The sequence below is a fragment of the Condylura cristata genome, unplaced genomic scaffold (assembly GCF_000260355.1).
Source record: "Condylura cristata isolate star-nosed mole 26May11 unplaced genomic scaffold, ConCri1.0 scaffold00004, whole genome shotgun sequence".
Taxonomy (NCBI): domain Eukaryota; kingdom Metazoa; phylum Chordata; class Mammalia; order Eulipotyphla; family Talpidae; genus Condylura; species Condylura cristata.
Window position 1 is genome coordinate 60,455,205 of NW_004567105.1, and position 13,908 is coordinate 60,469,112.

The 13,908-nt window shown below is 51.6% G+C and overlaps 1 protein-coding gene across 1 annotated transcript; it reads left to right on the plus strand.

Moving 5' to 3' along the window:
* The first annotated feature begins 5,449 nt into the window (after window positions 1-5,449).
* On the plus strand, window positions 5,450-11,244 carry CISH (cytokine inducible SH2-containing protein). Its single transcript, XM_004676117.2, has 3 exons — window positions 5,450-5,736; window positions 9,251-9,471; window positions 9,690-11,244. Exons 1-3 carry the CDS (start codon window positions 5,717-5,719, stop codon window positions 10,220-10,222), a joined length of 774 nt encoding a protein of 257 aa, XP_004676174.1. The 5' UTR covers window positions 5,450-5,716; the 3' UTR covers window positions 10,223-11,244.
* The last annotated feature ends 2,664 nt before the right edge of the window (window positions 11,245-13,908 follow it).

The window sequence follows — 13,908 nt, forward strand, 5'->3', positions numbered from 1 at the left end:
GCTCCCCTCCCCCGGAGCGTCCGGGACTTTGGGCAGGGCTGGGTCAGCCTTAAAGGGCCAGGCGGGCCCCCACAGGCCCCGCCCCAGGACAGGCGCGATAGGGGGCGTGGCTTCCTGGGGAGCTGGGAACCTCCTACGCTCCCGTCAACCGGCCGGGCGACGCTCTCCCGCCAGCGCCCGCAGGTTGGGTGTGGGCTGAGCGGTCACCGGATTTTCCCAGCGACCTAGGAAGTCAGAGGCCGGAAGCCTCGTTTCCCTTGGAGCCTCACGGAGACACTTGAGTTCGAGTGTTTTCTGAACCCTCCGGAGTGGCTTGCAAGGCTTGAGGAGTGAAGTGGCATCTCTTTGTCATTCACATCTCTAGTCCCTGGAGGCTCCAGGCTTCTCTAGCCTTCTGTGCATCCCCTGGTTATAGCCTTGGCTTGCTTTTCTTCTTGGCATACAGCATCTTTCTCCAGAAATCCTAAATTCCCTTTGGGTCAGATCCATCAAGTTTTCATTTGGTATCATGTTTTAAGTCTCCCCTCCATACTTCCTTGCCAGATATTATCTACTAACTTTGTGGTTTTCCCTTCCACATTAGGTCTCTGGGTCCATCTTAGATTACCTATGTATTCATCACAACTATGATTAAATTCTTATTTAACAGATGAGGAAACTGAGGTCCCCTGTGAGGAAACAACTTATTTAGAACCCCAGGGGGTGTAGCTATGTCCGTAGACAAACCCACACTGCTGCAACCTCTCCCTTGCAATCCCAGCCCAAGACTCAGGGACCCAAGCCGGTGGCTCACTGGAGCTGGAAAGTTGCCATTTGCGGCAGGATCCCTGTGTGGCCTCTGCTGGCATCTACAGGTCACTTGCAGAACTGCAGGCATTGTGGCCTTGGTTCTGCCTCTAAGTGACTCGGAGCCCTTTTTCTGCTAGCTTCCTGATAGGGGCCTTGCAAAGGTCACCCCCAATCCTACCTCATGCCCCGACATACACACACACTAACATAGAGCTGCATTCCAGACTCTTGAAAGCAGTTACAAAATATTTGATGCACCCATGTTGAGACTGTGTGTTTGTATTGGCATTGGCAGTTTATGGGCATTATAAGAGGCGAAGCAAAATCACTGCTTTTTACATTTTACATTTCTGTATGGAAATGTGCTCCTAGAGAGTGAGCACCTTCTGAGTGCAGGCACTGAGCTGGATGGTGGGTGAGGGGCCTCTGCCCTATCTCCTTGAGGGAAACTTCAAGCTAGAAGACTTCAGTGAAGTAGGAGACCTGATGATAATCTCAACTTGCACAGAACACTTATTTTGGGCTAGTTGCTGGGTGGGTGCTCTACGTGGGCATCCCATGTCTGACTGGCCTGGAGAAGGAGGACAATAACCATCCTATGTTCCTATACACAGACATGCAAGATAAGAGAAACCCTGGCAGGTCGAGAAACCTACCTGAAGTCAGTAGCTATCATAGCACAACCCCAAGCCCTGTAGAACAACTCCAGAACTCACCTCTCACACTCAAACTAAGCTCTCCTCTCATGTGCCTCCCTGCTCCCACCCATATCCACACATATGAACATACTCACACACATTCACATATGCATATATACATACTCACATTTGATGTGATGATCACAGGGACCCACACCTTTTGCCCTGAGACCCACCTGAGAATCTGATCCAAGATCTCAGAGCCTTGGAGGACGATCTGGAGGTTTCTGCTGCTTGGAGGCTGGAGAAGGATCCTCCTTCCAGAGGTCACTCTTTTGGGCCAGGTGGGCCGGAAGCTGTGCAAGTTCTCATTTTGGACAAGCAGGGTCCCACCCACAAAGAGAAAGCTAGACAAATGCGTGTGGCTCCTTGTCCCAGCCAAGGGCATCTCAGTGCATGCTGTGGTCTCTAAAAATCAAGGTAGATTACAATTGTTCCCCAAAAGTTTTATTTGTATTTTATTTTTGTTCTTACGAAAATTTTAATTGCATAAGTAAAATTGCTTATTATAATAAATTCAAACCATACAGAAATGTAAAATGTAAAAGGCAGTGATTTTGCTTCACCTCTTATAATACCTATAAACTGCCAATGCCAATTCAAGCACACAGTCCCAACATGAGTGCATCAGATATTTTGTAACTGCTCACTTAGCCCAGGAGAGTGAGCAGGCATATTTCCTCTCAGAGTTCATGATCCAACAACCATCTGCTGCATTCACCTGCATATTGATGGGAAGGTTTGGTTTTTCAGATGGTTGAGCTAGCACAACGGTGGGTTCATGGTGACAGGTTTTTCCATGTGTTGCCCCATGATAACTGTTGGGGTGGGGTTCAAGGCCTTTGCCAGGGGTCCAATGAGTGACTGGCTGTGTGTATATGCGTGTGCAGAATCTTCTCAAACTCAACACACATGCATACACACACGTGCATGCACGCGCACACGCTCTATACTTCAAGATGAGAGGCTGTGCATGGAGAGAATATAAACACCAGATGAATCAGACTTGCGGAGGGCCCTGATTTGTATTCTTGTGACCCACCTTGTAACTATTCTGGGTGAACCAATCCCTGGGGTTCAGAGGAGGGGTTATTCCTGGATGGGAGACTTTATGAGGATCTGGCAGGTGAAAAAATTAGAGGAATTGCCACTAGGTGGCAGTGTGGGCCAACAGTCAGAGCAGTGGTGGGTTGGGAGCAGCCAGGACAAGAGAGGTAAGATGAGATGATCTGAAGGACCCACAGCACCAGGTGCGGACAGGCACCTGGGCAGAACAGGAGTACACCACTGTCAACAGCACTCAGGTGAGATGCATAGGTCCACAAAGGGTGGCTGGAGAGTAAAACCCTTGAGGCCCTATAGTTTACATACAGAGCTATAAAACTTTCAAGGGGACGCCCATCGTGGTGCTTGGATAATGACTGGCCTGGAAGCAGGGAAGCTTCATTGAGGAAACTGGATCCTGAAGTATGTTTAAGAGGTGGCACATCTTAGGTCCTAGCAAAGAAATGGAGGAAGGGTGCTGGTGCTGCACCAGGTTAAAGGGCAGCACTATGAGGCTATCAGCAGCACAAGTTCAATCCCCGGCCAGGGAGGTGATCCACATGGTGCAGCAGACCTCTCCTGACCTGCCCACTGCTCTCCTCAGCAGTGTACTTCAGTCAATCTGCCTGTTCTGCTCCTCACTCTGTTTCTAGTGAATCTTCTCACATACCCCCACACTGCACCTCTGGCCTGCACCCTAGTTCTTGTATGCATAAATAAATCTTTAAACTAGCAAACAAAGAAGTAGAGTAAGCAATAGCAATCTAGATGCCCTTGCCATCTGTGATATCTGGGGTACATTGTAACCTCTCTGTTCCTTAGTTTCCTCGGGCACAGATATGTGGTAGTAAAACAAAATGAGACTTTAAATTGCTGAGAGTGCCTGGCACATAGTAAGATCCTTAAAGAGAAGGGGTAGTATCTTGAGGTAGAGAGCTTGAGATTTTTTTTCTTTTTCATATACTTTTTACATCTTTGTTCATTCTCCTCTCAGGTGTAATTCCCATAAAGTGACCACCACCAGGACAACCGTAAACCATCGCCTCAGTCTGTTGTGCACTTCCCTCCTATTTTGATCCCTGTCCCTCCACCTCCCCAGCTGAATGTCTCTGATTTATAGTTTGCCTGCTAATTTTGTCTTTTTTCCCCTTATGCCTTATTTGGTTTCTCTATTTCCTCCTACAAATGAGAGCATCCGATATTTTTCTCTTTCCTTCTGAATTATTTCACCGAGCATAATCCCCTCCAGCTCCTCCCATGTTGCTGCAAATGGCATGAGTTTATCTCTTTTGATTGGACAGTTTAGGATTTGAATCCACAGACACACAGGCTCCAATCCTAGCTCTGTTGCTGGGCAGCTAAGCCCTTTTGTCTTCATAGTAATAGGGCGATAGACAATTCTTGTTAGAAGGACAGCATTCTATGCTTGAAGCTGAGTTCTTCAGGTACCCTAGTAACCAAAGTGAATATTGAGGTCACAGCCACCTTCATCTCAAAAAAAAAAACAGTTTCTGATCTACTCAGGAGGGCTTGGCAGGGCTACCCTGAAGCTCAATTTCCCTTTAGGAAATTTACAGATAAATGGGTCCCCTGAAGTCATTTTTTCATCTTAGCAATTTTTTTTTAAGGGTTTTGCTTTTGGGTCCCATCTTCCACCCCACTCCTGGGCAGAAGAAATTCATTTCTGTCTGCCCTGGGAAAAGCCAGGTGTCTGTCAACTCTCCTCAGGTGTAGGGGGGGAGTGGACCCTGCTACCTCTCCAAGCCCCTCCCTTCACACACACACCCCTCATTCTAACCCAAGGAGGAGGTGTGCACAACCCCTTTCGTCTTTCAAGATACTCCCTGGTGTGTCCAGTGAGCTGGGGAAAGGTAGAGAAAGGGTTGAAGTTTAAGCTTCTGACTCTCGGGATCAAATTCTGGTCCTGCTATTTCATGGCAAGGAAATTTGTTCCCTGGGACTCAGTTTTCTTTTCTGTGTAATGGGGACAATATCTAGTAAGTGTTCCATGTAGATAAGAAGGCATACTACTGCCCTGTCTTCCTATTTTTATTTTCCTATTTATCTCTGGGTCTCTCTCCTGCATTCTTGGGACGCTCACTAACCCAGAGACACCGTAGACTATCCTGTGGGGTTAGTTGGGGGCTATCACCTTACTCTGCCTCCCCAAGTTGGTAATCACTTCTTCCTTGATTGGTGAGCTGGCCAAAGGTCACCTTGGAATGACCCTGACAGGGGCTAAAGCTTGAGATGTGCTTTCACCCCCAACTCTTTCAGAGAAAACATTCCCACCTGGATCATTCTGGCTGTGGTGGGCTGCACACTTAACCCTCAGAGTCTTGTTGGAATCTAGGGCGTCCCTCTACACCCCTTCCCTCTTCTAACAAATCTCCCCAAACCCCACCGCACCCTAACCCACCCCATGCCACCACCTCCACTCTTAAGCGAGCCCGGGGCGACCAAGGGCGGCCCACAGGGCAGTCACTGGCACACCAGACAGGCCGCCTCGGAGTAAAAGCTAACCAGAAGAACAGACGCGTGTCCCCGCCCTCGCGCGGCACCAGGTCTATGGACAAATTGGGGGACTGTTCCTAACGAAGAGGCGTGCCGGAAGGAAGTTTGAACCGGGGTGGGTAGAGCCCCAGCCCTTCCCCGATCTTCTCCAACCCGATATTTCCCTACTGGTCTCTTGAACAAGCACCACCCCTTCTGGTTACGTCAGCTTTGTATCCTTGTGCTGCAATTGGCCCGCCTAGGCCCCTGGACTCCGCCTCCTTATCTGCGATTGGTCGGCGCGCTGGGCCCCGCCCTATTTTCCTGGAAAGTTCTTGGAAATCTATCAAAGGCGTTTCCTTAAGTGGCCCACAGCCCCAGACTTCGGAGTCGCTGCCCCCGCCCGCCCCTCGCGGGTGCTGCCGCACAGCCTGCGGTTCTAGGAAGACGTTGCTTCCTGGAAGGGCTGGGACACAGAGGACAAAAGATTAGGACGCTTGCCCCGCCCTCCCGGCCCGCCCCCTGCGCCCTTCCAGTCCGCCCGCGCTGCGGCTTCTCAGTCCCTGCCAGCCGACCGTGCGCCCCGGGAGTCTGTCCTCGAGCGCGATCTGCGCCCACTGGCTCCCTGCAGCCTCCGCGGTCCCGTCGAGCCCCAACTCCCGAGCTGCCGCTGCCGCTGCCGCTGCCGGGACATGGTCCTTTGCGTTCAGGGGTAAGCACGACTCTCGGTCCCCACCCAGCCTCTGCGCCCCGCACTCGGGAGAGTAGCCGCCTGGTGCTAGCCGCCTGTTATTGAGAGGACTTAACAGACCTGAGGTGACCGAGCGCGGAAGGACCTTGGTAGGAAAACTGGGAGTAGGCAGGCGACATAAGGAGCACTGTTAGGCTAAGCCGTGGCTCGGATTGGGGCTGACAGACACCCACAGCAGCATGTCTTGGGGAGTGGGCCCTCCAAATCATGGTTCACTTGCCTAGACCCCCTTCTGTCCCATAATGCTGTAACCTAGGCTGCCGGCAATATGATCTACTGATGACCTTGGACTAGCCCCTGCAGTGTCCTGTCTTCCGCGCCTGCTATCACCGATGGGGCTTCTTGGGAAGACTGTCTGAGTTCTCCACTTCTTCCCAAGCAGCTCTTGGGAGAGCCTGGGTTTGATCTAGCACTGCCTGGAGCACCTCCACAATCTCTTTACCCCTCCTCTCAGCACAGGCTGGTTTGCAATGACGGGGAGGATCTTGTCTCCTGCCTCCCTTTTCCAAGTTTCCTAAACACTGGCCATGGTGGGTGGGGGCTAATAAGACAGAGCCTTGACCTCAGCTGAGCATTCTTGGCACACTCCCTTTGACTGATAGCCTCAGCATCCCCTTCAACCAAGTCTGGTGCTTTCCAGACAGATCTGATAGGAGCTCAGAAAACTCTAGGGAGAGAAAAAAGAGCTGAAGTGGATTTTCCACACCCAGGCAGAGCTGGGCGGCCCAGAGACTGCTCTTATCGAAACTGGCATGGTACCAAGTGAGGAAGGGTGGAAGGTGGGGCCAGCCTCAAAGTGTCCCTTGCTCTGAGCAAGGAAGAGACCTGGAAGTGCTAGAATGATTATACTCCTGTATGTCTCTGATTGTCTCTAGCATCTTCCTCCGCTGAATTTTGACTCTTGAACACCCCCTTCCAACTGCCGTCCACCTTAGAACTCACCCCAAATTCTGGAAGCCCATTCTCTTTCCCTTTGAAGACCCCCCTTGGAACTTCAGGGCTAGTGTTGGGTGTCAAGAAGCAAGATTATTTAAGACCTTCGTACATACAAAGCCACAGACCAGGATTCTCAGTTGTAGGTTTAGGCTATGAGCTTTGTGGAGGGGACCTCTACCTCCCCATCACCCCAGGCTGAATTCTCCCCAACTGGCATGTGTTCCAGGTGGGATCACACAGTGGGTTCCACAGCAGGCACACACCACAAGGCTACCCACGTCTGAAACACCAGCCTCCACGCCCGCCATGGTGATGACATAGCTGTGGGCACACCCCTCTCCATATACACAGTCTCTCAACTGGAGCTTGTGGGGACCCAGATAGCCATCCACATACCCAGACACCATGTCAGCCAAAGAGGTGCCATGCCCACATGTGTCCCGCTAAGTTGTTTGAACCCTCAGAAGCTTTGGTCTTAGGCTGGAATTTTCCTGGGCCTGAATTGAGCTCTGGGCTCTCACAGGCAGTTCACCAGCCAGTTCCTAAAAGCTATGGCCTTTAACTCCCTGAGTCAGATTCCAGAGCTTTCAAAATGCTTGAGCAAATGTTGGTATGAGAAAATAATGAGCAGGCTCAAGTATGCCAGGGTCTTGTGGCCTCTTCTGAGTGGGCCCCGTCAAAATCTTGTCAAAATCTTCTAAAGGTCACCTATAACCTATACTGTCAGACCTGGCTCCTACCATCTCTTTGCCTCATAAGCAATACCCAGCACTGTTTGCCCACACTGTCATCCTGCCTGGAATGGCTTCTCCCAATTCCTTCCCTTAACCTGACAGCTTCTGTGCATGACCAGGCAGTTGCTGACTCCCCCATGATACTCTTTGCTTTGGGTTGTAAGTACTCTTTGTGGGCAAGGCCCATGGTTTCCTGAGTTCTAACAAGGGGCAGAGTCAGAACTGAGGCCTGAAATGTATTGTGTGAGGGCTGAATGAACATTTACCTCTGTGGTCTTTTTCTTGGGAACCAGGGTCATACACTGCCCCCCTTCCCGCTCCCAGAAGCACCGCGATTACCATAATGGGTGGGCTTTGTCTAGAGGAAAACTGGCTGAGATTGGGGCCATTTAGCAACTAACACTACTCAGCTGATAATATGGCTGAACTCCTCAGTATCTGAGCTGGCAGGACCACTCCATTGACGGCAGGGAGGCTGAGGCCTGGTAAACAGCAAGATTTGTATAATATCATACGGCATAGTAGGGCTGGTTTGCTAGGGTGGGATCTGGAATGCTGATGAGGACCCTGCTCTTCTGTGGGAGCTTGTATTTATGGGAGGTGGAACTTGTCAGTGCTTTTAGACACCACTGTCCACACCTCAGCTAGCGGGGCAGAGAACAGGATGGGAGACTGACCTGTTTGGGAAGATTGTTCGAGTCTATAAGACCTGGCCAGTGGGGATCCAGTTTCCCCAACAGATGCTTCTGTCTCTTGAGAGGTAACATGACCTTGAGCCTACCATAATCTTGGTGCCTCTCTGGAGGACGAGACAGGCCTATTCCAGTGTGGCCAGTGTTCTGGCTCAACCAGAACCGGTGCCACTTAATCACTCAGCCAGGAGGGCACTGATGTAAGTGGATCTTATCAGTGTGGTGGGGCACCAAATAACTACTGTGAAGTAGAAATGTCAGTAGGGAATGATCTGTGGTTTCGACTGGTATAAAAAAGAGAAAGAATAATTACTGATTAATAAATACAGGAGGATAAACCAGAGACATTCTATGGGGTGGGGGGAGGGGAGGGGAATAGGATCAAAACAGGCATGGGAAGAACCCACAGGACTATGGGGATGGCACATGGGTGAACTGGTGGTGGGACCACCCCAGGGGTTACAACCAAGGTGAAAAAGTGTACATTGTACAAAAATGAAGAATGATGTAAAAAATAATTTTTTAAATGTGAGAAAAAATAAAATAAATAAATACAGGAGGATAAAGAAGTCTCTTTAAAAAGAGGACCCATTTGGATGGAGCTGGAAAAGATCATGCTTAGTGAGATCAGCCAGAAAGAGAAAGAAAAATACCGGATGGTTTCGTTCATAGCAGGAGTATAATGGCCCAGGTGAGAAAATAATAAGAATAATGAACAGCCATATACCAGAGACATTTTGTGGGGGTGGGGTGGGGAATGGGATCAAAAACAGGGGGGGGGGGGAGGGAAGTGCACGGGACTATGGTGATGGCACATGGGTGACTTGGTGATGGGATTACGATTGAGATGAAAAAAAAATGTATAAAATGATGTAAAAATAAACTAATATATATATATATATATATATATATATAAAGAGGACCCAAATGGAAGTAATCAAGGGGCCTTTTGTGATGACAGGCAGAGGCTGGGGTAGTGGTCTCATTGCCCGTGGGTGGGCAGAAGGGAAACTGAGGTTCATCGTGAAGTAGACTAGCCAGTCTAGAGTATAGAGAACCTGGAAAAAGGGAACGCACAGGGCCTCTATTCACTTTCTGTCCATTTCCCTCTAGACCTTGTTCTTTGCTGGCTGTGGAGCAGATTGGGCAGCGGCCCCTGTGGGCCCAGTCCCTGGAACTGCGTGAGCCAGCTATGCAGCCCTTACCTGCCGGGGCCTTGCTGGGCGAAGTAGTAGAGGAGGCTCCAAGCAGGCCAGAGAGTGAACCCAAGGAACTGGACCCCGAAGAGGATCTGCTGTGCATAGCCAAGACCTTTTCCTACCTTCGAGAATCTGGTGAGTCTGAGGAGGGAGGCAGGCCTTGCCCTGGGAAGTCTGCTGGGGAAGCATAGCTGCCTGTTGATTCTGATTAGAGAGGCACGGTCCTGCCTAGGAGAATCTGATGAGGGAGGCTCCCCAAGGGAAGTGTGAAAGAGGAGGCACAGCCCCGCCCTGCCCTGGATTGGTTAATTTCTATTGTGACTGGTCTCTCGGCCTCCTCTCCACTTACCTAGGCTGGTACTGGGGTTCCATTACGGCCAGCGAGGCCCGGCAACACCTGCAGAAGATGCCAGAAGGCACATTCCTAGTCCGTGACAGCACCCACCCCAGCTATCTGTTCACGTTGTCAGTCAAAACCACCCGTGGTCCCACCAACGTGCGCATTGAGTATGCCGACTCCAGCTTCCGCCTGGACTCCAACTGCCTGTCCAGACCGCGCATCCTGGCCTTCCCAGATGTGGTCAGCCTTGTGCAGCACTATGTAGCCTCCTGTGCTGCTGACACCCGGAGCGACAGCCCTGACCCTGCCCCCACCCCAGCGCTGCCTACCCCTAAGGAAGATGTGCCCAGTGACCCAGCACTGCCCGCCCCTGTGGCCACTGCTGTGCACCTAAAACTGGTGCAGCCCTTTGTGCGCAGAAGCAGCGCCCGAAGCCTGCAGCATCTGTGCCGCCTTGTCATCAACCGCCTGGTGACCGACGTGGACTGCCTGCCACTGCCCCCGCGCATGGCTGACTACCTCCGACAGTACCCTTTCCAGCTCTGACCCAGCCGGGCGTGCACCTTGCCCCACCTAGCCATGCCATGGATGGGACACGGGCCCCAACTGTACTTGGGCTCCCACTCTCTCTCCAGTTATCCTGGTGCCTGCATGCATCTGGCAGCTGGATCAGGAAGAGCCAGAGGAACAAGGCTGGGAGCAAAGGGTAATGGGAAGTGTCATAATTTGGAGGCCATGCCCTCAGCTCCCCGATAGTGCCACGTGGTGAGCCATGTTTCAGAAGAAAGGAAGACAGTGGGACCTTGTCTCACCCTGTGGGCTGGGCCTGCCCCGGCCTCCTGAACTGTACAGACTTTTCCAGCCTGGTTTTTCAGTCCACAGGGCGGGGCAGGCCCCCTCCTTCCAGCCGGCCTCGTTCTCAGGATGGATTACAGCCAGAGAACTGAGGTTGGCCGTGGCAGTCCCCTGGTGGGGGAGCAGGTCAGGCTGGGGAACTGCACATTTATACAGTATTTATTTATTTATTCCTCTTCGGATTGGTCTCGGGATCAACCTCTCTGCCCTGACCGCTGAGTGTTCAGAGACCCCAGCTTCTCTGGTTCCTCCCTTCTCTGGCTCCGCCCACCCTGAGCTGTGTGGCTGGATCCGAGGCAGACCTGGATGTCTTGGCACTGACCGACCCACCTCTACATGTGTCCTCTTCTGCCCCCAGCTCGGTTTTAGGAGGATGGGCCAATGGACAAGAATATGGAGTCAAAGTGTGCAGAGCCTGCTGCCCACCTCTGCAGGGCAGAGCCCTGTCTGCAGAGAGCTGGTCTCGGCGTGGCTCAGGTCTTGAGGGAGCGTATGTGTGTGTCAGGAAGCAGGGTGCTGATTCCAGGGTGCCGCTCCAGCCCTCCTGGGCCTACTTCCTGCCCTGGAAGTTACCTGCACATGAGAGGGAAAGAAATGCAGATCTGATAATACTTTCTAAAACAATTATTATAGCAGAAAAACAGTTTGGTCATCTTTTTTTTCTTCCACTGACTTTTCTGTAATGACAATAAAAATGGTACCTTTTGTTTATGGAGCTGTCAGTGGGGCCTGTTTTGCGTTCTGTCCTCCATTTGTCCTCTCTGATACTAGATACTATTACCATTATCCCCTGCTTTACATCCAGCAGGTTGCCTTACGTGGCTGGCAGGCTGTGTTTGGGAGAGTTGAAGACTGAAGGGGCAGAAAGCAGTCTTTCTCCTCTCAGTTGCTTTGGGAGATGGCAGGCAGAAAGGTAGAATTCAGTTGAACTGCCTGCAGGGTCACCCTCCAGGCTCCTTCCAGGTAGAGGGGGCAGTGACAGAGGGCCACCACACCTGAGAGCTTTGTAAACAGGAGATGCCAATTAAAGATTGAAAGTGGAGAATTCTAGGGGAGGGATGCTGTGGCCCACTCCTGGGACAGCATCTTTTGAGCTGAGCAGGCCAACGGTCAGAGAAGTCTGGAGGGGTCTCTCAGGGAGAAGTTACAGGAAGTGTGAAGGTCCCAGGGCATGATAGGGAAGCTCATACTCCCGACCGCAGGGAAAGCTAGAGAGGACTCGTTCTATGCAGAGGGGCAAGACAGTTGAGTGGGGGACAGTGGCCAGTAAGCCGGCAAGCAGGCCTGAGGTGGACACTGTTGAGGTTCTGGTCCAGTATGCCTGGGGTTGGGGGAACCTCTCCTCTCACTCACAGTCTTGCATACCAGAAGTGGGTATAAGAGCTCTGATGAAATGAAAATGAAAACTCCATTATCTCATGGTCTGATTTTAGAACACCTCAGCTCCTGGAATGTCCCTATAACCCGAAGTCTTCGGCACCTTTGCCTTAATACCACACAAAAAAGCTCCTCTGAATCTCATTCATAGCCTCTGACCTTTATTTTGGAAATGGTTCCGACCTTCCTCTTTTTCTTAGTCCTCAGAAAAAATGAAAATGTTGGCAGACTGAGAGCAGGAAGGTGTGAGGGGAGACATGTTGATGACAAGGAGGAGGCAGGCCGGGATAAAAGGAGTTATGAGGCCCAGGACACAGGGACGTAGAGGTAGTTGTGGCAAACATGGGGCTGATATTGAGTGAGATTGAGCAAGAGGTGGGTGAAGGAGTGAGGGCTTTCTTCACTCGGCATGGTGCCCAGAAACAGGTGTCTAGCTTGGCACCTTCCCTGTTGCTGGCCGTAGGGCCCACAGCGTGTCCTCCAGGTCACCATGGCCCTGCCAGGGATGTCGTGCTTCTTTGGTTCCTCATTCCTTCAGCATGAATCTCATCCCGCTGTGACTCTCAAATACCTGAGGTGAACCCTCGGCTCCATCCCGATATCTGAGTCATCTCCTATCGAGTGGCCTGCAGAGGGGTACCACAGGCAAGCCATCCCTACCTGGTGCCATGACCTAGACAAGAAGTTGCTGCGGAAAGAGGAAGCGCCAAAAACTCTACTGTCACAGAAAAGCAAATGTCTCAAGGTGCCTACTAGGTGCTGGCATTGGCCAAGAACTTTGTACCTCATGAAGTGCTCACCACCTGGGAGTAGGTCTAAATATTACCCAGATTCCATGGATGAAGAAACTGAGGCCCAGAGAGGGCAAAAGACCAGTTAAAACAAATGTTACAAAACAAAAGTGAGTTACAGAGCTAACCCTGGGGTGCCCAGCTGCCCCTGGACTGCCACATGATGGGTGACAGCCTCCAGGCAAGTTACTGATGGACATTGTGTGATATCCCTGCCTCCTTGCCTGCTACAGGCTCTGAGGTCACTGGCCTGCCTACCAGGGTCCTATCCACCCTCACCCTTGGCTGATCTCAAGCTTTCATCAGGTCTGACCTGGGAAGGGGCTGCCAGCTACTTCTGCCCCCCGACAGTGTTTCTGCTTCAATTTTCTTTCCATATTTTCTGTCAGGGGAGTGAGTGGTACAGCCTAGAGCAGGAACAGGGGAGGGTGTGTCATGGAGCCTGAGGCCCACTCAGAGACCTCATCTCACAGCTCCGGTCAATGCAGCCAACTCTGACATGCCCTGCCAGATCTGGCCACAGAGAAATAGGGGAGCTGTCTAGTGAGTGCAGGAGACCCCGTTCAACTGACAGGCAAGGACAGATGGTGACTGTGTACCCCTCAAGTCCTTTACTGGCACACATGTGCTCCTGGGTACCGAGTGGACCGGAATCCATCTCGGGACATAGCAAAGAACAAAATGGTCATGGTCCCCATCCTTGGGAGGTTCCTGGGCTGGTGGATGAGAGACAAACAAGTGAACAGGACAAATGTTGGGAATGTAAAGAGAGCAAGGTAGGAGCAGGGCAAGTGAAGCTTTAGGTTGGGGACATTGTTGCAGCTGAGGGGCAGGGAAGACTCTGGAGAATGGTGGCATCAAGCCCAGACAGCTGAGCCAAAAGCGGAAGTTGGCTATGCAGACAACTTTGGGAAAGGTTCTGAAGCAGGGACGTACTTGGCATGATCAGAAGTATGGAAGGAGCAGGCATGGCTGCCCAGCAGGGCTGAGGGACAGGCAAAGGGCGGCAGAGGGGAATGGCTTTCACTCTGGTGTGGCGGAGGCACTCGGGCCTCTTTAGAGTTTAACAGGGAAGTGTGATGACCTAATGCTCATTTCTAAGGGGCAAACCTGTGAGCTGGGTGGGGATGGCCCCAGGAGGCCTTGGGGGCAGGAAGTCAGAAAGGAATTTTGAGAAGTCTAGGCTGTGACGGGGTGGGGCGCCGTGGG

Bases quoted from the DNA above. Each gene is read 5' to 3' on its own strand.
- CISH (XM_004676117.2), top strand. From the start codon at position 5,717: ATGGTCCTTTGCGTTCAGGG. The intron at 5,737-9,250 runs GTAAGCACGACT...ATTTCCCTCTAG, and splicing joins ATGGTCCTTTGCGTTCAGGG to ACCTTGTTCTTTGCTGGCTG. The intron at 9,472-9,689 runs GTGAGTCTGAGG...CCACTTACCTAG, and splicing joins TTCCTACCTTCGAGAATCTG to GCTGGTACTGGGGTTCCATT.